This window comes from Cydia splendana, chromosome 17 (genome assembly GCF_910591565.1).
Source record: "Cydia splendana chromosome 17, ilCydSple1.2, whole genome shotgun sequence".
NCBI lineage: Eukaryota > Metazoa > Arthropoda > Insecta > Lepidoptera > Tortricidae > Cydia > Cydia splendana.
In genome coordinates this window covers 5,520,351-5,544,289 of record NC_085976.1, presented here as the reverse complement: position 1 = coordinate 5,544,289, position 23,939 = coordinate 5,520,351, and the positions used below count along the sequence as shown (strand labels likewise).

Here is a 23,939-nt window from a genome sequence, read left to right as displayed (position 1 = left end):
TAATTACGCGACAAGAAAGATCATCACATAGATAAACAAACGACAAACAAACTTATCAGTTTGTTTTTAAGCATTTTTAAGCCTAAGCACGCGAAACCGTTCTTATCTATTTTACTATAGATGTTGTGAATTTTGTGGCGCTATTTATGGATTAACAAGATAATTATCATAATATTATTATGATTAGAAAGAACCCCCAGAGTATTTTAAACCTGCACGTGTTTGATAACGACTAGGGAATGCAAATCGGTTATTTTCGGTTATTTTTTGTATGGAAATTATCGGTTATTAACCGAAACCGCGGTTATTTCCATACAAAAAATAACCGATTTGGATCCCCTAATAACGACGACCTTTACGCGCTGGCCTGGACATTGCGCGACTGGCTTCGGCTAAATGCCTGTCCAGACGGGGACAATTTTTCGCCAATCTGATTAATTTGTCCGATCAAACGCCAATTTCATACTACATATTATATACTTTTCAAAATAAAAAGACTAGTTAACGTTCTTTAAAAATTATTGGTACTTACATAATTAATTAAGATAAGATTATCTTAAATAAAAATACGCATTACGCGTGCGGTGCGCGCTGTGCGTAATGCGTATTTTTCATTTAAAGCAAAAACAAAATTCCAAGGAATCCAAGACTAAAAAATCAGCCTGATAGTTCAGATACGCCAATTTTTCATGCCACTCGATCAAGGTACCGTCTCTTCTTCGCCCATCTGTTTGAGATGATTCTGGATTTCCTGGGTCTATGATGGCAATGTAGACATCTCTGTCCCTGCTTCATATTTAGGAGAAACGTTGCTGTATCATGTGGATACTAGTCTCCGTGTTTTATTCATAAACACTAAGCGCCACTTGCACCATCTAACTAACCCGGCGTTAAGCGGTTAAACCGTTAACCCAGTGTCAATTTGTACTGTAACCATGGTAACTCCAGGTTTAATCCAGTTAACCCCGGGTTAGTGAATGGTGCAAGTGGCCCTAAGCAGTTTCTTCCACATATTTGAGCCGAGGTTGAACATGATATAATATGCAGCATAACATTCTCCGTCATACGCGTAACCAACATGGCTTGAGCTTTTGCATACTTTGTCTCCAAGTAGTTCGATCACTACCAGTTTCTTCGGGTTTTACACTCTTTCCCTCGACAATGTCCAACCAATTTAGACCTCGCAGTAACACGGTGGTTTGAAATTTCCACATATTTCAATTACTGGCTTCATCCAGCTGTATCAAGCTGTTGTTTGTATTGAGATTTAACTCCATCTTGCTATCCTCCCTTGTACTTTAAACCGAGCGAGTAATTAATTATTTTGTATCTCCAGCAATGCAGCAATGGCGTACGGACCAAAACTCACTTGTATGCCGATCGCCGACACTTTTCTTTCGGCGATGAACTTCCTGAATTCTTTATATGATTTTACAGGAATATATGCCTGAGCTCATATCCTGATAAAATTAAATAATTAAATAAAGAAAATAGTTTAAATTGAAAATATGAGTTTTATTTTATCTGAGGATACACTAACTATTACACATTATCATCTGAATGACAGAATATATGAATACCGGAATCCGGAAGTAAGTTTTAAAACTATATCTCAGTGTCACACACAGCACATCACACAGCACAGTACAAAGGTGCACTTACGTTGGCATGATTCTAACATAACATAGTTTACAAACAAACATAACACGCCATGTTCTTAACGAGATATCGCTGATAAGCTTTGATTTCAGGTTAATCTTTGGGTATAAATACTTTTGCACGAAAGGGTTTGTTGTATATCGGTCTCAGTGTTCATAATGAGGGCTTCATTGTTGTTTTTACTCGTCGCTGCGGGTAAGTACGGACATAATTGCGCTGTAACAACACCCAGGTTTACTTGTTTTTGCTATGATTTGAGTTTGAAACGTTCAACATTGTTCAGGATTAAACGAGGAAAAATAACTAAATTTAATTACCTTACATATCGCAATATTGGCAATAATAAAGAAAATGCTTTTTGCGATCATTAAATTGTCTTACCTACTACTTTTAGGTACTTGACGCTTACGCGTCAAAAGTACCTGCCATTCTCTGATAAATTATAATAGCAAACTATTTGTAACTAAATAGGACTGTAAAGATTTATCTCTATTCGGCGCATTGTTTAACCGTAACTGCGTATAGTGCGACATATGTAAAGTTATTTGACGTAATTTGATTACTTCCATAATGACTTAACTCAAAGCCAGATGTTAGATTTTTACAGTTGTAATTAGAATAAGTCAATGAAGTTTGCTAAAGGATAATAAAGGAACTAACACTCTGAATTAATATTATTTATTTCAAGGATAAGTCACATCTGTTATTATGAATAAGGAATTGCTTAGTATCGAAATAGATAACACTTTATTCGACATTTAATTAATCACTAGCACTGATACGTTTTTGCCTCCGAAAAACCCGGCTAAAAAAATGATACAAACACATGCGAAGACTGTTAAAATCTTTTGTTTGTAGTCGAATGAAAAGAGTTTCAAGATAAAAACAAAAATGACTCTCTTTCGTCAGTTCACGATTATTAATTTAGATAGGTATCTAAAATCCTGAATAATCCATGTTTAGCGTATGTCGCCGGCACACCGGTTCTGGAACAGCCGGCTGACTTCCAGTACCCACGATTCTTCAAGATGGCGGGAGGAGATGGGGAGTTGCACGACATCGACCTCGAGGCCAAACCTGACTTGGAATTACTGGCCGAAGTTACAAAGAACCCTGCTAACAACCAATACTTCTTGTATACCAGGTAATAATGAATAATTTTTAGGTAAAATATATAAAAAAAACTTAAGACCACTTGAATTTTGGACGAAAAATAGAGCGAAACGTACTTGTAGTATGGTGAAATTGCTTATTTTTATATATGTCCATAGCAAAAAAGAGGTTTTTGCGTGGAAAAATGGTAAAATTTGTAATGAATTAATTGTTATTTCAAATCACTACATATGACATAAAATTCTAGAACCCCTAGTGACGTGCGTTCGAGTTTGCGTTTATGTCTATTTTTGTATGAGATTTTGAACAGCGTGCCAAGAGGGTCGTTTTGGAAACACAAAATCCCATACAAAATGACAAACGCGTACGTCAAGTCACGCTGTCGAATCAAATTTACACTAGGGGTACGGTTGCCTTATAATCAACACTTGCAAAAATTCATCTTCCCTTGCCTGCCTTTATAATCAACACTTGCAAAAATTCATCTTCCCTTGCCTGCCTTTATAATCAACACTTGCAAAAATTCATCTTCCCTTGCCTGCCTTTATAATCAACACTTGCAAAAATTCATCTTCCCTTGCCTGCCTTTATAATCAACACTTGCACAAATTCATCTTCCCTTGCCTGCCTTTATAATCAACACTTGCAAAAATTCATCTTCCCTTGCCTGCCTTTATAATCAACAGTTGCAAAAATTCATCTTCCCTTGCCTGCCTTTATAATCAACACTTGCAAAAATTCATCTTCCCTTGCCTGCCTTTATAATCAACACTTGCAAAAATTCATCTTCCCTTGCCGATAGTCTTCAAGCAAGTTTTACCAACTTCCCTTCTATTAGTGGCGTTAAGTTTGTTAAATTTGCAAATGATAATAAAGGACAATTACCTAACATTACGGACATTTAACGTTCTTGAAGAACTTTCTACATTTTAAGATATTTTCTTTGTTTTCAGGCGTAACTCTATCATCTCACAGACTCTGACGATCAACAATGCGAACTCCATTCTCAACTCCAACTTCAACGCTAACAACCCCACTATCATCATTGTCCACGGCTGGCTTAGCAATAGGAACACTGAACCCAATCCTACTGTCAGAAGAGGTATGGTTTTATCATCTACATGCCTATAACGACCTGGCCACGACATTGCGCGACTGGCTTCAGTTAAAGCGACAACCATAGTTTGGAGCGAGACACAGCGATCGGGCCTTTCGTTCCCACCTATGGTTTTCGCCTTAGCCGAAGCCAGTCACGCAATGTCGTGGCGAAGCCGTAAGCCTATAACCATGTTAAGCCCAATATTGACAACTGTCTGTGATGACTGTGGGCCCTACCGTGCAATGGCGGTGGCAATAGACAAAGCTCACCTAGGTAAAATAAATGATCCGAACCAGCGGTTTAAGTACCGAAGATCGCAAGATAGTGTTAAATATTATAGTCAACAAGCTTTACGGGCGGTCCTAAAATATAACTGTGAAATAATATTAGGGGACTTTATTGAAGAAACCGAAAATTCTGTCTTTGATGATAGCCGAGAGAACCAAAAACTGTTATTTTATAAAATTTATTGCACGATATAAAATTGTACAAATGGTGGACTCAATTCATGCCTTAAGGCATTCTCTACCAGTCAACCATTGGGTCAAACAGAAACTTCTTAAAGTGTTCCAGTTTTTGTCACCAATACGCTGTAATTCGAAGTATTAGTAAAACACTGTTGTACAAAAATCCAAACAAAACAGGAAAAAGAACATTCGACATTAGTACAAAGTCGAACTTGTTAACCGTAAAGGTTAAGGGGCGTTACGGGATCTCTTCCACTTAACCTTTGAGCAATTTGATATAAATATCGAACCTGTTTCAGCATACCTCGACAAGTCGGACGTGAACGTCATTGTAGTTGACTGGAGTAGACTTGCCCTCTCCGACTACGCAACTGCCGCCTTAGGGGTCCCAGCGGTGGGTCGCGGCGTGGGACAGTTCCTTCGCTTCCTTAACCAAGTCACCGGTGCCCGTTTCGACAACATGCACCTGGTCGGCTTCAGCTTGGGAGCTCATCTCGTGGGCAACGCTGGTAGAGAGCTCGGCGGTCAGGTTATTCGTGTTACTGGTAAGTTTATACTTCTTCTTCCTCGCGTTATCCTGGCATTTTACCACGTTTCATGGGAGCCTGGGGTCCGATTGGCAACTTATCCCAAGAATTTTATTGGCGTAGGCACTAGTTTTTCCGAAAGCGACTGCCATCTGACCTTCCAACCCAAAGGTAAACTAGACTTTATTGGTATTAGTCCGGTTTCCTCACGATGTTTTCTTTCACCGAAAAGCGACTGGTAAATAAATATGAAATGATATTTCGTACATAAGTTCCTAAAACTCATTGGTACGAGCCGGGGTTTGAACCCGCGACCTCCGGATTGAAAGTCGCACGCTCTTACCGCTAGGCCACCAGCGCTTCTTACCAGTAAGTTTTTTACCTATTGTAATATTTGCTTCTTCATCCAATGATTCTTATAAACATTTTAAAGTATTTTTACCCGACTACGGCAACGCAAAAGGAGGGTTATGATTTTGACCGGTATGTTTGTGGGTATGTATGTATGTTCATCTGTTCCCTCATAACTTCTAAAGTACTCATTGAAATTTGACAAACGACATGTCATTCGAATCGTCTTAATCGTCCGCTGGTTATAGGCTATATGACGGCACAAAAAAATGAGCACCTCTAGAGGTCATAAAGTCACGAATCAAAAAAATAAAAATAAGTAATGATGACGTGTTGTATATCATTTGAAAGAGCTCAATTAGCACATTTCAAATATATACATATTGTTAGCTTTTGCACCCGGCTTTGCTTGCATGCACCCGATAAAACATTAATTTATCTGGTAGGTAATTCGAACTACGAATCTACAATCGCTCTGGATTCTATCTATCCGCGTGTTACGCGACTACGGCGATACAAGAAGGATTTTTCAAAAGAAATTTGTTTGGCCGCTATATACATGGTGTTTTTTAATGACCTGCAATATTTTATAACGTGAAAAGCTATAGAAGTCCAGATCAGCAAATTATTTTTCGAGATCGGGTTGGTCCCATGTTAAAAGTTGCTTAGTAATCTTAGTATATTCACCTCGTTACTCGTGACTCATACTAAAAGAGTCGGGCGTAGCCCGACGTACGAAGCACGATGTACGCGTTCCAAAGCCGGGCACCTTCGGCGCCCTCATACTAAAAGAGTCGGGCGTAGCCCGACGTACGAAGCACGATGTACGCATTACAAAGCCGGGCGCCTACGGCGCCCTCATACTAAAAGAGTCGGGCGTAGCCCGACGTACGAGGCACGATGTACGCGTTCCAAAGCCGGGCGCCTTCGGCGCCCTCTTTTTAAAAGAGTCGGGCGTAGCCCGACGTACGAGGCACGATGTACGCGTTCCAAAGCCAGGCGCCGAACGCGCCTTCATGCCAATGCCCGATATATGCGACGCTCTGCGTGCATTTCTGTACTGAGGGCGCCCTCGCAAAAGTAATATAAAGTGACTTCAAATATTATTGTAAGTAACGAAATCCTGACCCCAAAATTAATTAAATAAAAAATAAGTTCAAAAACTAAAACCCGGCTACTGCAAATAGCGCTCTAAAAAGTATGAAACAAGATAGAATTCTTATCTGAAATTATCATATCATTTTTTTATATATTTACAGAGATTCAGAGGATAGCCGTGGTCGTATGCCACTTTACCTTAAAGTTTATAATCGTGGCATACGTCCACGGCGATCCTTTGAATATCTCTGTAAATATATAAAAAAAATGATAACTCTTATAATTTTCCTATATGATAATTTCAGATAAGAATTCTATCTTGTTTCATACTTTTTAGAGCGCTATTTGCAGTAGCCGGGTTTTAGTTTTTGAACTTATTTTTTTTGACATCATTATCATCCTAGAAAGTAACGTGACATCCTATTTTATGCAAATGATATAATTGACCCTGACTAAGAAAATGAAATGACACGATATATTTATAAAAGAATACGAGTAAACTAGTATAATAGATAATGAATTATCTAAAGCCGCTTATACAGTCTTGTAGATTCTAAAATGCCTAGTATTAAATTAAGGCGTGATTTATTTTATCATTATCAGCACAGGTTGTAATGATAAATGCTGTTTATATTAAATTATCAGTAATTGTAGACATATTTCCGTCAAAAAACGCAAGCTACAGTACCTTGGTCATATCATGCGAAACGAGAAGGATGAACTCCTTCAACTCATTATACAAGGAAAGATCCAAGGGAAAATATCATCCGGACGAAGACGTAACTCATGGCTCAAAAATCTCCGAACATGGTTCAAACAGAGCACACGCTCATTATTCCGCGCAGCTGTGTCTAAAGTTCTTATAGCCCTCATGATAGCCGACCTCCGGTAGGAGATGGCACTGGAAGAAGAAGAAGAGTAGACATATTTTGCAGTAGCGAAAGAAATAGGTACAAAAACTTTAATAAATATTAGGTTAAACTAGGTTAGTATTATTCTATAACGATAATCGTCAAGTTCTATTGATAATAAGTACATTCATGCTAAAATAATCTAAAGCTGCTCAAGTTACCCGGTTTTCATAAACGGAAACAGCATTACACATGTTTAGTATATTTTTATAACGAGGTTTTTCAAAGGCTACAAATATAATGACCACCAAAAAATACTTTGGTACCCTAAATAAAAAAATCATGCTTACCAAAAAAAATGACTGAACACCAAAAAAATAAGGCCTAAAAATACAAAAGTACCACCACTTTAATTACGACTGCACTTCAAATTGTATTCAAATACCAAATATATTGAATGATCACCAAAAATCATTAATGATCACCAAATCTTGAAGACCAAATTAATGCGATATTTTCACCTAAATAAACCACTATGATTACCAAAAAATTTATACATATTACCAAATAAAGTAAACTGATGCCAAAATTACTAGCCCCTCCCGCTCAACCCCCCGTAGCCCGCACCGCATACCTACCTAACCTAATCTACTTTTCTAGTAGCATTTCGTTATGCTACTAGAAAAGTAAGTTAAACTGCTATCAGTTAAGTGGGTTAGGTTAGGTTAGCACTGCGACCCTTACAGAAACGAAATGGTACTAGAAAAGTAGGTTAGGTTAAGTTTCAACTGCTACCCATACAGATACGAAACGCTACTAGAAAAGTGGGTTAGGTTAGGTTTGAACTGCGACCCTTACAGAAAAGAAATGCTACTAGAAAAGTGGGTTAGGTTAGGTTTGAACTGCGACCCATACAGAAACGAAATGCTACTAGAAAAGTGGGTTAGGTTAGGTTTGAACTGCGACCCTTGCAGAAAAGAAATGCTACTAGAAAAGTGGGTTAGGTTAGGTTTGAACTGCGATCCTTACAGAAACAAAATGCTACTAGAAAAGTGGGTTAGGTTAGGTTAGAACTGCGACTGTTACAGAAATAAAATGCTACTAGAAAAAGATGACGAAGTGGATTAATTAATTTAATAGGATAACGATATATTAAATGATTGCACATTTTTAATTAAAATGTGGTTACAATTTTGTGATCATTTACTATTTTTGCGTTTACAATGATTATTTTGGAGCCATTTGCTTTAATAGGATTGCAAGATTTAAAAATTTGGTTATCATTTTACATTAAAATGGAGTTCTAATTTTGGTGGTCATTTACTATTTTTGGGTTTACAATGATTATTTTGGTGTCATTTTCTTTAATAGGATAGCAAGATGTAAAAATTTGGTTATCATTTCACATTAAAATGGGAATTGAAATTTGGTAATCATTGACCATTTTTGGGTTAATAATGATTATTTTGGTGTCATTTCCTTTAAAAGGATAGTAAAATGTAATAAAATTGGTAATCATTTCACATTAAAATGGTGTTATAATTTTGGTGATCATTCATGATTTTAGGGTGGTAAAATAGATTTTTTTGGTATTAAATTTTACTAAATCTGGTGATCAGTTAAATAGCAGCCTTTTTTAAATTATATACAAGGTCTGGATCCCGCTGGACCTATGTGGAATCTGAACCGCGAACGCCTGGCGCCCACCGATGGCGGCTACGTCGAGGCCATCCACACTGACGGCGGCTACACCGTCGGCGGCCTCGGCATCGGCTCGGCCATCGCCAACGTCGACTTCTTCCCCAACGGCGGCATCTCCCAGCCCGGCTGCTACACCAACATCTGCAACCACAACCGTGCTTGGGAGCTCTTCGCCGCCACCGTCACTTACAACCACCTGGTCGGGCAGCAGTGCACGACGAATCTTCAGATCACTTGGAATACGTGCCGTGGAGCCAGATTCAATATGGGCAACGATGACTTGAGGAAAACGGGGTAAGAATTTTGTAGTTTAGGTTTTATACTAGAGTTAGGCCAAGAAAAGTCTGCACCGATTTTGATAGCCCACGCAGTGCAAGTGTTATTTTGAACGTCGAACTTCTATGAAATTATGGCGTACCTATAAATAACACTTGCACTGTGTCCCTGCAGACTTTTCTTGGTCTAACTCTACCGCTTTTTACCCGCCCTGGCTTTGCACGGGTTCACAAATTATACCTAAACCTTCCTCAAGAATCACTCTATTGATAGGTGAAAACCGCATGAAAATCCGTTCAGTAGTTTTTAAGTGTATCGCGAACATACAAACAAATACAAACAGACAGACGCGGCGGAGGACTTCGTATTATAAGGTGTAGTGATAGATATCTTTCCCGTATACGGGGCGACGGTATCCCGAGCATTTTGGGAGACGTGCTTCGGAGCCGAAGCCAAAACGTAGAGTGAACGTAGAATTGCATGTAAAAATACGCAAGTAAGTATAACGGGTTAGCACTGATTGACTAGCACGTAATCTTTTCGCGGATTAGCAAAGTAATATTTTGGTTTTAATTAGTTCAATGGAATGTAAGAAGTGCACTAATTAGATATTATTAATCATACTCAAACCTAAACCGTTTGTTTCAGATCTGGCATGTACCGCCTAGACACTGGCCGACGATACCCCTACTAACCGACCTATTGCTACGATTATATGATTACAATTAGCATGCCTTTACGATTTTATTTGAATTATCCTGGTCCTCTTTCATCATATGGCCATCTGCATCAATTTAATATGATATCAATTCATCTAAGTGCAGTCTTTGAAGCGAGAGCTCGCTTTTTTCTTTCAAACATACATAAGTAATATGATTATACCAGATACCAGAATATTACTTTAAGCCTAAATTATGCTCTGGGTTGCAGGGATAGTTGCTAGTAATACGCAAATTCTTGTCATGTCAGCCAAGCGGGTTGGGTTGCTCTAATAATATAAATTCAACAAAAATTAACTCCAAGTCTACAGCAAAAGGAAAGTATCCCAAAACGTCACAGTCCGCTACGCCGACCCAACACTGCAGTAAAGTTTACAATCTGATCGGAAAAACTTATTCCCGGGTGTTCTAACACAGCCAACACGCGAATGCAGAAATACTTTCCACCATATTGGAACTCCGACTCGAATCCCGAAAGCAAATACTGGAGTACTAAAAGTTTGACTAACTTTGCGGACATAGAAATGGAGTCGAATGTAACTAATTTATAGATATTTTTATAATTTTTAAAATACCTACGAAATATGCACCAAGTAGTTCCAATTTCCTAAAGTGAAAATGTATAACGAAGGTATTGGAAAAAATATACATATATTTGTAAAGTAACATAAATAGTAATTAGCACATTGTTTTTGTTTTTTGCAATGAAGTTTAAGTAAAACATAAGTGGACAGTAAAGTTAGTAGGTATGATATGCAGTATAGTAAAGACAGATCACACAATAACCTACATAATATAATAATATTTCATTTCGTGTAATATAAGCATTAACAGCTAAACCTTACATAAACGAAATAATTTATTTTATTATTGAAATAGCCGTGACTCCATGTCATCGTTGTTCTCAATGAAAGATTATTTCACCGCCTAAAGGGAAAAAGAGTGCAAAAACTTTAATTAAACAAGTTTTGGTGAGAATCGTGCTGGAGACTTTTGTAAACGGATAATCGAACCTCCACCTGAGGACTCTGGAGGGACTTTCAATCTCAAATCAAAGTCGAAGTCAAAGTGAAGTCTGTATAATAAGGCGCATAATATGTGCGGTGATACCGACGGGCGGGATCGCTTTTATAACTTGCAAAGTTCGTCGGTGAGCGGTTAGATGGAATTTTTACGGAGTTTTGATGAACGGGTTCGAATCAATTATTAAGTTTTCAAGAACTTGGATGTGTGATAGGGACTTGCAGATATAAAATTTCTTGACACTTTTTGATATGTTTATATATATATATATATATAATTGTTATAACCAATGTATTGACTCATTTTCTAGCTTAACACTACCGTAGGTAGGTACGTTTTTAGTCTGTTCTTTTCACTAATATTTTTATATTCAGCGTTAGGACGTCACAAGTTTAGAACTACTCTAAATGTAACTACGAGAAGAATAAGCCAAAAGTCGCCACGCTGGTTAGTGTCCGTTTTATTGAACCTAAGTATGACATTACCACACCTCCGTCTTTGACGAGACCCGTGTGTGTTGTCTTAGGGTAGTATTCCGCCTATACAATTTCTTTGTCCAAAGTCATTGCGTCTCACTCTCTCATTAAGCAAAATGTGAGATGCAAATACACAATACCCCTTACCCCACCCTTAACGGCTTTGGGCAGATGTGGCGATATAGCAGTGTGGGACCTTGTGCTGCTGCCGTAAAGTTTATGGCGTGACTAAAATTTTTATAAGGATCACATATACATATAAGTAGGTACATATAAAGATTTTTACTCTTCGTAGTTTGTGTTTCAACTTGTCTATTTGAGACTCCAAGAACAGGCACATGTGATTTGAAGCTTATCTATCTATATTTTATATATATTAATACGAGCAATTCTTGTTTATTTATATATATATTTCGGGGATCTCGGAAACGGCTCTAACGATATCGATGAAATTTGCTATATGGGGGTTTTCGGGGGCGATAAATTGATCTATCTAGGTCTTATCTCTGGGAAAATGCGCATTTTTGAGGTTTTATATGTTTTCCGAGCAAAGCTCTGTCTCCCAAATATTTAATTAGGTACTATATTCCACAACCCACAGTTATTTATGCTACCTATGAGGACAAATTATTGTATAAAAAAACCGGACAAGTGCGAGTCGGACTCGCCCACCGAGGGCTCTGTACTTTTTAGTATTTGTTGTTAGAGCGGCAACAGAAATACATCATCTGTGAAAATTTCAACTGCCTAGCTATCACGGTTCATGAGATACAGCCTGGAGACAGACGGACGGACGGACGGACGGACAGCAGAGTCTTATAGTAATAGGGACGGGACCCTATTTTACCCTTTTACCCTTTGGGTACGGAACCCTAAAAAGGATTTTTAAAGGTTTTCAAGATATCTGAATCTGCTTCGATAATCTGTGTTCTTCATTATTAAAATAAAACGTTAGGACGAAACCACACTGAAAAAGTGCATGGTCACATTATGAGTGAATTCCATTCATGATGACATATATAATCTTACTGCTTATATGGTAACAAAGACAGAAATACAATTTAATTTTGATTCATTTACTGAACCACGGAACGAACGGAGTCGCACGCGGTCAAATGCTGATAGCGACCCTGCGGCACCTCATCTAAGGCGGAGTTGGCACTCGTTGGTGGTTTTAGACGGTAGTCCTCCACTGGTTAGTCCGTCATCCCCCTTGGTTCCCCCGGACCAGGTGGCATGCTTAAACGCATTTCCCCAACGTAAAAAAAACGGACTGAACGGAGTCGGCGCGCATTTCACATTTCTACGGGCGCAAACCGGTCGGCTCCTCGCGGACGCACCCGGCTTCGGACGGACTCCATCACTTCTACCTACGTACCTAATGTATGGGCAGTAGGCACATTGAAAATGCGCTCCGGCGCGGCCCGACTCCGGCTGGTCGGTGGGATCGTACATAAGGCACTGTCGTACTGCCACACGAGACACTTTAGGTATAGGTACATATATCCTACTTAACTGAAAACTTCTGAGTGGGTATCTCAACTTTGCTAATAAAACAACTACACGGATCAGGTTTAAATAGTTCAAATTTGTTCAGAAAACTATGAGAAGATGAACTTAGAAAACTTTGCTGATCCCACAACCGCCGCACCGCCGCGCACACTTCGTTATAGAGTCTGCTTCCTGTTTTTAGAATTTATAAGAAAGAATTGCAAATTTCTTAAGATCAGATAGATCTAAGATAAGTTTGATGAAGAGTAAGTTATATTATAATTACCTAAGTTGTTGTGGTTTTTTTCTTCCTACAGCACCCGGTACGGTAATAAGGGCCTGACAAGATCCCACCGCGCTTTTCGATACCCAGCAGAGCTGCGCTCATAACATTATTTCAATAGATTTCAACGGCTATCAATTCCTTAGATGAGCGCCTCGTTTACATGGTACGAGTACGATGATTGATTTACGTCGATAACATGATGTCAGCTAGTAGAAATCTACCGTTATGTCAGATTTATTGAAACCAAAATAGCGGTATTTTTTCCGAAGCATTTAAGAAATTAAGAAAAAGAAAAGAAACAATATCAGTGACATTACCGGTGACCAGAGAGCTGGCAGCTTTCTCTCGTTAGTATTTCCATTCAGCGTGGGAATGCTGCCAGCATCTTTGGCACAATGCCGCAGGGCCTTATTTAGATGTATTTTAATTTAGATTAGTTTAGATTTTAATTTCATTAAGTATTTTTATATATAGATTCGTTGCTTGTTGATAAATAAATAGTATTATATCAGTGTAAGTTTAGATCTAGATCTAGCTCAATCACATAATATCTCGATTAGTATTCAGCAAATTATAGTGCAATAAATTTCCCCGAGTGCTGATTGATTAGGCATAGCAGTGCAACGAGATAGTTGTTAAATATAACCATGATAGCTCCGCATCCATTAACGTGGAAAATAAATTGTTAATCCATAAGTAGGGAGAGTCCGGGAGACTTGCCCAGGTGGAATATTTTATAAAATGTTCAATTTCTAAAATACACATCATGTGAGACACAGACATATTAAAAACGGGTCACTCACGTATTTTAAGTCGAAAAACGCTCGACATGTTTCACTCCGTACCGAGTAGTTTCATCAGGAGCTTGCGTTTACGGTGACAGACCGGCGCAGACTGCGGGCCGCAGCTCTCCGCGCCCGATGACTCGGCGCAGGCGCCGGTGGCGGCAGGGGGGGTGAGAAACTACCCTCATTTATGGCATTATTGTCAAAAGATAGAGCTGCGGCCCGCAGTCTGCGCCAGTCCGTCACCGTAAACGCAAGCTCCTGATGACACTCCTCGGTACGGAGTGAAACATGTCGAGCGTTTTTCGACTTAAAATACGTGAGTGACCCGTTTTTAATATATTTAATAATACACATCATACCCAAATAAATTGTACCTCGAAAAAATTATAAGGAGTTATATTTTTAAACAATATATAAATGTTTTTATTTCACTGCGTCATCTCTAAGTAGGCCCCAACAAACAAACTCTCGGTAGGTATTGCCCACGTATTAATAGCCTGCTTAATTTTATAGACATTACTAAAACGTCATTTTTTTTACTGCACGTAGGATATACTAGTGGATGCAGCGTTGTTGCCTTTGGGCTTTCCACCAATCGTTATTCATATTTGCAAATTGTATGCGTGTTTCGCTGTTTGTCGAACCATTCCGAGCAATCACGATACCTCAATACTATACTACAAACACTACATTCAAAACTCCCAAACCTCCTATCTGATCAAAATTAATTTAGTAAAACTAACTCAATCGTGTTGTCGTAAGGTTCACACTTGAATGACGGGTCTGATTGGCACAGGTTAATTGGAAGAATATCTTCTCGACAATCAGCCGCAATGAATACATGACGTTGATTAAAATAACCGTGAGTATGTAGTATTAGTTCCTGGGGCTGTATTTTGATTAGAACATTGGATCTATCGGTAAATTGGCCGGATCAATGATTTCATAGCCTGGTTATTTAGGACTACCAACAATCAAACATGTAAAATAGTGTTGGCAAAAATACGTACCCTAAATTCGCCTTTTGTACATAACTTTTCGCCTTAACTAGCGTGAAATTATAATTCCGACGTTTAGTAATTCAAAATATTTAGGATTTGGAATACCTTATTATAATTTTCATAATTTATTTATTTATTGATCAAATAAGTAACACAGCATTACATTATAATATAAAACCAAGGCACTGTGAAACTACAAAATAAAAGTCAAAGAAAAACAATACACATAAAAATGAAATTAACTAAACATTAGATTTGGGCGACGACGTAACAGCGTGGCTCCGTAGCGTCGTCTGACTCGGCGTGGGGTTCGGCAGGTTGCCCCTGAACCGCCGAAACACCACACCCTTCGGCCAGAAGTCCGCGCTTGCAATGGTGTCCTGCAGCGGCTGCGGCACGCGCAGCGCACCACAAATGAACTGAAGTGCACATAGTGACGCGACTGTAGCTGGTGCACCCTCAGCGTGTAGCCAGTTTTCCGGCGAACGTACTCCACCACCTCTTCGGCCACGGCGGGCGGAGTAATGTAGGCGTGACACGTAAAGCGCCTTACTCGGTGTCGATGTCGGTATATAATAAAATGTATATGAAAATTCAGTGTTGTGGCACCTTTCCCGATGGCAACTAGAAACTGATTATCGTAGATAATATCGACAATTGTACAATTTACAACAGATTAGGGGCTCGCTTCGGATTTTGAAATTGATATCTATTAGATATCTTTTAGACATCACCAAGATACGATAACGATATGTTTAAGATCTAACCTGTCAAATATGATATTTGCGCGATTCTGGAGATACTCTTGAACGATTTCCTCAGGATATGACTTAGAGATCCAATTCACATCTAATAGATATCTTACGCTACCTAACGTAAAAGTGACATTGGTTGCCCGAATTGCGCTGCAAAAGAGAACTAGTTGATATCTAAATTATAACGTATCTAGAATGGATCTAGTACGTGTCGTCTCTTGTGAATATCTTGAAGTTCGAATACGGCAGTATGTGCCTACACTTTCATTCGCACTGTATGTAGATACACGTGTGAATCAATTTTCAGATGTAGGATATCTATAGTTTCAATAGGTAAGAATAAATGAAAAAAGTTTTGATGTAGGTAATTATGAGCTGACGTTTTTAATTAATAAAGTTTAGTTTGAGGAAAAGTCACGTTTATTGTTACTATGATTTAGAAATTGCTTCATATTGATATCGATGACATGAGTCGATATAAATTAATCACTAGCACAGGTTAATTTTTAGGGTTCCGTACCCAAAGGGTAAAAACGGGACCCTATTACTAAGACTCCGCTGTCCGTCTGTCTGTCCATCTGTCTGTCACCAGGCTGTATCTCATGAACCGTGGTATCGTGATAGCAATCAATTATAATGTCCAAAAGAGATAATCCCTTGCAATCCTGATCACTTGTCAAATGTCGCAAGGTATTCGCTATTTGACCACTGTTTATCACACGTCCCATGCCCGATTACACACAACAAGAGCGTCCTACTCAAACAATGTAGCACTGTCGGCACACCTATAGCCATAAACTACAAGAGAATAGCCTCTTCAGCGATCTATGGTCAAATCCAGTCAAAAGCAACACCCGAAAAACTACTGTAATCATACGCACTAACGGTTCAAAATAGAATAGCAAATACTCATGATAAGGGCAAACTTGATAGCCGCCACTGCGTATGTGAGTGAAGCTCCCAAAATCGCATGCGCACAGCATCTGTGCTTCCCTATCTCCCTCTACCCGAGCCGCAGAAGGGTGTAAGTGTGAATACAGTTTTCGCCTTTATGCGGGTTCGGTAAGGTTAGATTTCGAATGGTGTGGGAATACCAAGTGAAGTTTTGACGTGAAACGCTATAGCAATAAGCTTAAAGGAGTTGTTTTTTAGATGTCTCTGGACCGTTCAGAGGCTGAGTCGTGCGCGACGGGCGGGCTCGCGAGTTTACGCGACCGAACTGAAACTCGATTTCAGAAGTGTTATATTTAATTAGTATAAAGTGGTTGTTCTGTGTACTAATGAGATGTTTTGAGTTTGTGACGGTTTTTGGGACTTTCTGATTTTGAGGAGCGGTTGATGTAAGTTTAGAAACTTTTAGTCATAGATTTTTGTTTTATGTTAAGAAACTTTTTTTTTATTTCAGAAAAACAAAATAAGCTTATAATTTAGTATTTTGTCACACGTTGAAATCAATAAAATATTAAATTTGTCTATTGATTCTTTCCCGTGATGCTAACTTGAAAGTATTGTAAAAGAATCTAATAATTATTCAGGCTTTTTACGTCCCACTGCTGGGCATAGGCCTCCTCTCGTACGTGAGAGGGATTGGCGTCCCCACGCTGGCCAAAATCGGGTTGTGGACTTCACATCGCTGAATTTCTTCGCGGATGTTACATGCAGGTTTTCTCATGATGTTTTCCTTCACCGAAAAGCTAGTGGTAGGTAAGTAAATATCTAATGATATTTTGTACATACCCAAGTGTAAAAAATCTAGTAGGTATTTTTAAATATATTTTTCTTAATTATTAAGAAAATGTGTTAGCAATATAGATAGGTAATCCTGCGGTACACTTTCTCCTCAATTTAATTGCTAGTAGGCACCATAGACAAAACTGCAAGTTCATATTAAACATAAGAAAAATTAAATATAATAATAACGATGGGCCTTCTTTGGTGCAGGTACCTTAGTGTTCGACCGTGCGGTTTAAAAAAATAATATCTTCTTGGTGCATGTTTTTGGTAATGTTCGAAAAGCAACATCTTGAAAAGTTACAATACTTACAATACAATATTCTTTATTGCACACCTCACATAGTTTACCTACAAACTAGACAACCATGAAGAGAAGAGGTGCCTTTTGAAAACGAATGAGCATCGAAGAGGAAAGATGTAGACACCTTTTACGACGACGATTTCATTTCGTGGTGGAATAGAGGGAAGCCAAGTAACACTTACATTTTAACTAAGTAAAAAAAGAAAAAATAAACGTCATGTGGTATAAAATCAAGGAGATGGCACAGTATAGGGTCGAATGGAAATTTATCCACTGAGAAGAGCCCAAGCTCTTAAATACACGATGACGAGACAAATATACTTACGACAAATGGTTAAATAAAATTTTGAGAATACCTTTTATTAAAAAATCCCTATTGAAATCCGTTATTGCCATAAATAAAAGGTCATTGGTTATTGCTCGAGATGGTCGAAGATCTTGCGCTGCGGCATCGGCAGAGAGATACGGAGCAGCTACGGTTTACAAGTCTATTGAGAAACAAAACGAGTAGAAAATTTGATTAAATAGTATGCGTTTGCCTAAAAATTTTACGACTCAATAATTTTTGGCACAAAGCATTTGTAGACAAGTGTCTTCTAACTTTCATTAACTATAAGGACTTTTATTATGATTATGACCACTTAGGCACCAAAACGCAGTATGGATGAAGGCTAATGAAATTTACACATGGGTCCGCGGGCAGTAAGTTTGTATAGTTATGAGCGTATGACATTTATTATGGCACTTCCACACTGTGTCGCGTTAAAGTCGGTGCAGTAAATTTGTGAATACCTATAAACTTTATGTGAGAATTAAAAAAAAATGTGAAGCGAGAAAGTATCTATCAGTAACTCAGCAACAGAGTGTAAGTTTCACTTCAAAAGTAAACAGACAGAAACCGTTCATTGCCGTTTCGTTTGATAGTTATTTCGGGATTAACGTCTTATTTTTAGCTTTGGATGTAACTAAATTGTCCCGTATAACAGTATTCAACTTATCCCGAGGGAACCCTTCATTATCCCGGAAAAACCCTGTGTGTATTCAGGGATCTTTGATATTTCGGTAAGGGATTATATAGGATTTTGTAATTTACTATTCATACAAAATGCCTTTTGCTTATTATAATTAAGGAGGCTTTTAATTGATTTATTCACATCGTCTTCTATTTAATATTAAACAAATAATAATCATAGTTTAGAGATTCAACCAAACCATTGCGATGCCATTTTGCTATTGCATTGCATTGCCATTTTTTTGCGATTCAACGCGGAAGCGCAGCGAGCGTGGTGGGAACTTTTGCGCCTGGAATGACTCTGCGTGGGTTATTTGATTAGTTGTTATTAGTTTGGTTTTTTCTGTTTTTTTTTTTTGTTTTATGATGACCTTGTATTTATGTGTTTTTAGAGATCTAATAGGTACTAATTGTGTTATTTTTATATAGTAGGTAATGACTTAAGTACATTTGTAAGTTTTCAGGCCCGTTTGTGGAAATACTACCTAATACTGTTTGTTACCGCATTTTCCGTTAAAACTAGGTTTGACTAGAGAAAACGCGTTTACCGCGCACTAGAGTTTGAACTCGCGCCAGAACCGACAGAAGCGTTTCCTAAGAAAAAAAACATTGATTTTGTATTATGTGTATAAAACTACCTAGTAAAAACTAGTTTTCACCAAGGCACATTGGTAACATAATACTTTACTAAGCACGTTAATATTACGTCAACAAAAAACTGTAATTTTCACAAAAATAATGTATTTATACTATGATTTATTTATCTCATAATGTCACTAATTATAATAGGTATAATTAACAAATACAACAGAGAAGATAACGTAAATGTAACCTGAAATTAAAACTACCTACAAAACTAAACTAACATTAAAACAAACCTACTTAAAAATTAAACAACAATAGAAAAAATATGAAAGACCTATGAAAGGTCCCCCAAGTCTGTGCCCTGCGGAAGGGTGCCCATGAGGCTGGCTACATTACCCCGCTGGATGGCTATGCCTACTCGTTGACCTAGGAATGAGCCAGCCCTAGGGTCACCCGAGGTCTCCAGTAATTTTTTTTTTATTTCCTGGAAGAGGATATGGGCGTCGCTGCTCCACGGCCTCTACCGCAAACGCCGCAAATATGTGGTTGTTAGAGAGACCAGCATATTTGCGGCGCTTTAGGGCTTCAGCCTCTGCCGCCGCTCCGCCAGCCTTTAGTGACGTGGCGGCTAGATGGGACGGCGCTAGGGTGTCCACACATGTGGCATCCCAGATAAGCGGCCGCCCCATTTTCCATGGAATGAGGGTAATGCCATCGGGCCTCTTGCCATCGTCGTGCGCCAGGCCGGGTGGTTCTAACACGGCCGGCACGCCCACGCTGACAAGGGCCCGACGGATGACATCGTTGAGGCTGGCATGGCGGGACAGACGACCGGCACTCCTTCGGCAGGAGAGGCCGTGGGAGCCCAGACCGTCAACTTCTGTTCCGCAGGGACAGCGGTGGGGGACAACTATTTCGGCACCCAGGCGAAGGCCGACAGCCAGTCTAAAAGAATTGTTGTCTAATAAAGTTGCGCAGTTACTAGAGGGGAAAGCGTGGAGCCAGAAACCGGATTCGTGTTGTGAAGAGGCAAGAAGACGGGCTTTTTCTGTTCTAGAATGGGTTGAATTGAGGAGCCAGTTTTGTACCTGGCGGCAGAGCGGTTCGTCCCACAATCTTTGTGTGGATTTTTCGGTCGGCATGTCTTTGTCTGGGCAGGCCGAACGCCATGCATTTTCTGCTTCCGACAGGTACGCTACCTCGAAGTCACGTAGTGACGGGATAAGGATTTTACCAGCGAGGGATAGCGTACCATGAACGGAGGACAGAAAAGCGGGCAATGCGACACTAGATATTTGCCTTATACCTAGGCCACCAAACCGTATAGGTAATGTGGCGTGAATAAATTGTCTGTTGTTTATATTGATATTGATAATTTTTTGTATTTCGGTGTGGATAATGTCATCGACCTTTTGACATAAATGCGGAAATTTAAAGAAAGGGCTGCATCGCATTGCGTACGTAGAGTACGTTGCGTACATTACGTTAGTCGTTTTTTTAACGCACGCGTATTAGATTTAGATTTATTTATTTCATAATATTAAATTACGGGTAGTTACAGTATATGTATATTATTCTTTATTCTCTTTATTCATTTCTCATCTTAAGTTAGGTTATTTATAATATGAATATAAAAGTAAAATATAAAAACACTTACAAAACAATAAAAATTAATATAAACACATTATAAAAAACCTAACCTAGGGTGCCGCCAGCAGCGGGGCAGGGCCCAAGCTACCGGTGGTCAGGGCCGCAGAGAGAGGAACCGGCGGACTATCCGCGCCGTGTCCAAGATCACCGCCTTCTGCATCTGACCCTTGATCCAACCACCTAGCGAGAGTCTCTCAAGATGTTGGTCGAGACTCTTCGCTATTAGACCGTTCACTGAAACGACTATCGGGACAATGATCGTCGAATCAACATCCCACATGGCGGTTATCTCGTGAGCCAAGTCTAGGTACTTACTGGACTTGTCCTTCTCGGCTTTCACGAGATTCTCATCATGGGGGATGGTGATGTCAACGAGCACGGCCCGACGTTGCGATCGATCTATTATCACGATGTCAGGCTTATTGGCTACAATAGTTCTGTCAGTGATGATAGATCGATCCCAATAGAGCGTGGCACGACCATTCTCGAGAACAGGCGCAGGTAAGTACTTGTAGTACGGTATTCTTTATTATTATTACCTACACCTACTAATAAGGGTTTAAATAGGCAGATACCCAAAAATAAAACGTAATTTTGGATTCACTCATACTTTAGCAGTGTTCGGATTCGGATTTCGGATGTTTGTTGTTGTTGACAGATTGCTCACTCATATATGTCAGCAATCTGTATAAATAAATTTTATTTGGCGACTGAACCTATACAGTAATTTTTATACCAGGGCCTAACGAAAAACGGTGCATATTTTTGATCTTTTATACTAGTAGCCACGGATATGACGGATATCATAAAAATATCGTAAACACGACACAGCAAGGTGATTCGTATCGGGCAAACTTTACGCATATTTTTATTACGACGTTATAAAAGACCGGCCAGGTGCGAGTCGGATTCGCTCACCGAGGGTTCCGTATAAATTTAACTGTTTTTTTTTCAGATTTTTCCCTGTATTTGTAGTGTAAGACGATATTGCTAAATGTCTTAATTCTAGGTCATTGGGAAGTACCCTATCAATTTTGATTCCCTCGAGTGTCGAAATACACTTTTTTTGTGGCATAAAAGACCGTATCTTTTTTTTATGTTAACTTAAGTTTATTTTTTTTATAGCTTCAAGGGACCGTATACCATTTCAACTCAATACCTCCACGCGTTCCCGTGATAAAGGGTCTTGGCAGACACATGGACGGGCGGTCGGACGGACAGACGGACGGACAACAAAGTGATATAAGGGTTCCGGTTTTTCCTTTTGAGGTACGGAATCCTAAAAATATACCTACTTACTTACTTACTTACTTACTTGGTTGGCGCGGTGAACCAAAATGAGTCTTAGCCTCCAACACAAGAGCACGCCACTTTGATCGGTCCAAGGCGGTATCCCACCAGCTTTCGCCGACGCCGAGCTCACGGAGATCTGCCTCCACTCTATCTGCCCAATGGTATTTGGACGACCAACAGGGCGGCGCTCAGTTGATCGACCCAAGTAGGCCCTTTAAAAAAATACCTAGGACTAGAATACTGCATGTTAAAAACCTTTACAGTTTCCCGCTGCATACTAAAACTTTTCTAAGCCTTTTGTGCTAGGAATAACAAGAGTATTTTTCGGTATGAATTTCGTGTATGCTTAGTAACTTTTGCGCTGTTTTTGTGTCGCATAGTTTCTGTATGGAAATATGAGTTGTTATTTTTAGACACAATAACGTCAATGTCGAGGTTTCTGTTTTTTTTTTTAAATAAATTTGGACTATATATCATGAAAATTGTATTAATTAATTAAATAAGCGTACTTAATTTTATTCCTGTTTAATTCTATAAATATGTACTTATTACCTCTATATTTTTTCTTTCACTACAGACTTGAAAAAATATACACATTAATACAATATAGCTTAGTATCTACTGTGCTAAAGTGTTTAAACCTTTCTTAACATGAAATAATTATAATCTGTAATTTCCTTAGAATATAAATAAATATTGCTTTGGTAAACCCAAATTATCAAATTTGTATTTAACTTTAAGCGTTAGTCTAAGAGACAAACGATTAAAAACGCTACAGGAAAATACATAGGTACCTACGTCAGACGTTATCTAATATAAAAACTTTTTACAAAAAAAATGAAACCACTTCAAAAAGGATGAAATAAAATATTATCCTTTTTTATGTCTATGCGTTACCAACTGATATGTTTGAAGTCGGTGCCAAGCCAAATTTTGAAGCATACCATGACTTTGGTGCGATTCGATAAGGATTTACCTACGTTGGATTGCTTTACACGACGACAATGAACGTACTTTCTGTAGGTACAGTCGACGTTAAAAATATGTTTACACTTTTCGCCTTATTACAAAGGAGTAAGGTGCAAAAGTGTAAACATATAATTGATGTCGACTGGACATAAGAACACACCTCAGAACACACGATCAAACCTTCTTGGCGCAGTCCGTACCATATTTGTCGGCACATCAGTGTAAATATAAATGCATTTTTTTGCCGTCGTATTTTTTAAAGAGCATTTCTTACTCATGCTATATCACGCAATGTCTATAGCACGCAAGTGTGGGATTGGGACTGAGTTATTTCCCGTCCCTTATCCAGAGGACTACATTTCAAAATATAAAACAATTCAAGGAATTTACCTTCTTGCCAAATTTCACCTAAAGCGGTTCAGTTGTTTAGCCATGAAAAGGCGACAAAGAGGCAGACAGAATTCTTAACACATTTATAATAGTTATTAGTACAGTTCTAATGGGATTTGTAGCCATAAAGCTGATTATTTTTGACTGGTATTGTTACTACTTGGCTTGGCACCGACTTCAAACATATCAGTTGGTAACGCATAGACATAAAAAAGGATAATATTTTATTTCATCCTTTTTGAAGTCGGTTTCATTTTTTTTGTAAAAAGTTTTTATTTTACAATTTTTAGTTTTAACGCATTGTTTAGAGCGCGACGCATGAAT

At 38.7% G+C, this 23,939-nt stretch overlaps 2 protein-coding genes and 1 long non-coding RNA gene across 3 annotated transcripts in view; 2 read left to right on the top strand and 1 right to left on the bottom strand.

Annotated features, from left to right (window-relative positions):
- Positions 1 to 23,939, bottom strand: part of LOC134798737 (uncharacterized) — a 432,480-nt gene that overhangs the window by 69,695 nt on the left and 338,846 nt on the right. The gene's annotated exons all lie outside the window — the stretch shown is intronic.
- Positions 1,749 to 9,862, top strand: LOC134798542 (pancreatic triacylglycerol lipase-like). Its single transcript, XM_063770925.1, has 6 exons — positions 1,749 to 1,854; positions 2,623 to 2,803; positions 3,726 to 3,874; positions 4,638 to 4,883; positions 8,818 to 9,160; positions 9,791 to 9,862. Exons 1-6 carry the CDS (start codon positions 1,818 to 1,820, stop codon positions 9,834 to 9,836), a joined length of 1,002 nt encoding a protein of 333 aa, XP_063626995.1. The 5' UTR covers positions 1,749 to 1,817; the 3' UTR covers positions 9,837 to 9,862.
- The window catches only part of LOC134798703 (lachesin-like), a 101,552-nt gene continuing 93,988 nt past the window's right edge, over positions 16,376 to 23,939 (top strand). The window contains exon 1 of the mRNA XM_063771088.1: positions 16,376 to 17,021. The gene's annotated coding sequence lies outside the window, so the exon portion shown is untranslated. The remainder of the gene's footprint in view (positions 17,022 to 23,939) is intronic.

What these genes read in the sequence shown, in the direction of transcription:
- LOC134798542 (XM_063770925.1), top strand. Translation starts at nt 1,818, where the DNA reads ATGAGGGCTTCATTGTTGTTTTTACTCGTCGCTGCGG. An exon ending in GTTTTTACTCGTCGCTGCGG is followed by an intron (nt 1,855 to 2,622) that starts GTAAGTACGGAC and finishes ATCCATGTTTAG; the next exon opens with CGTATGTCGCCGGCACACCG. An exon ending in CAATCCTACTGTCAGAAGAG is followed by an intron (nt 3,875 to 4,637) that starts GTATGGTTTTAT and finishes AACCTGTTTCAG; the next exon opens with CATACCTCGACAAGTCGGAC.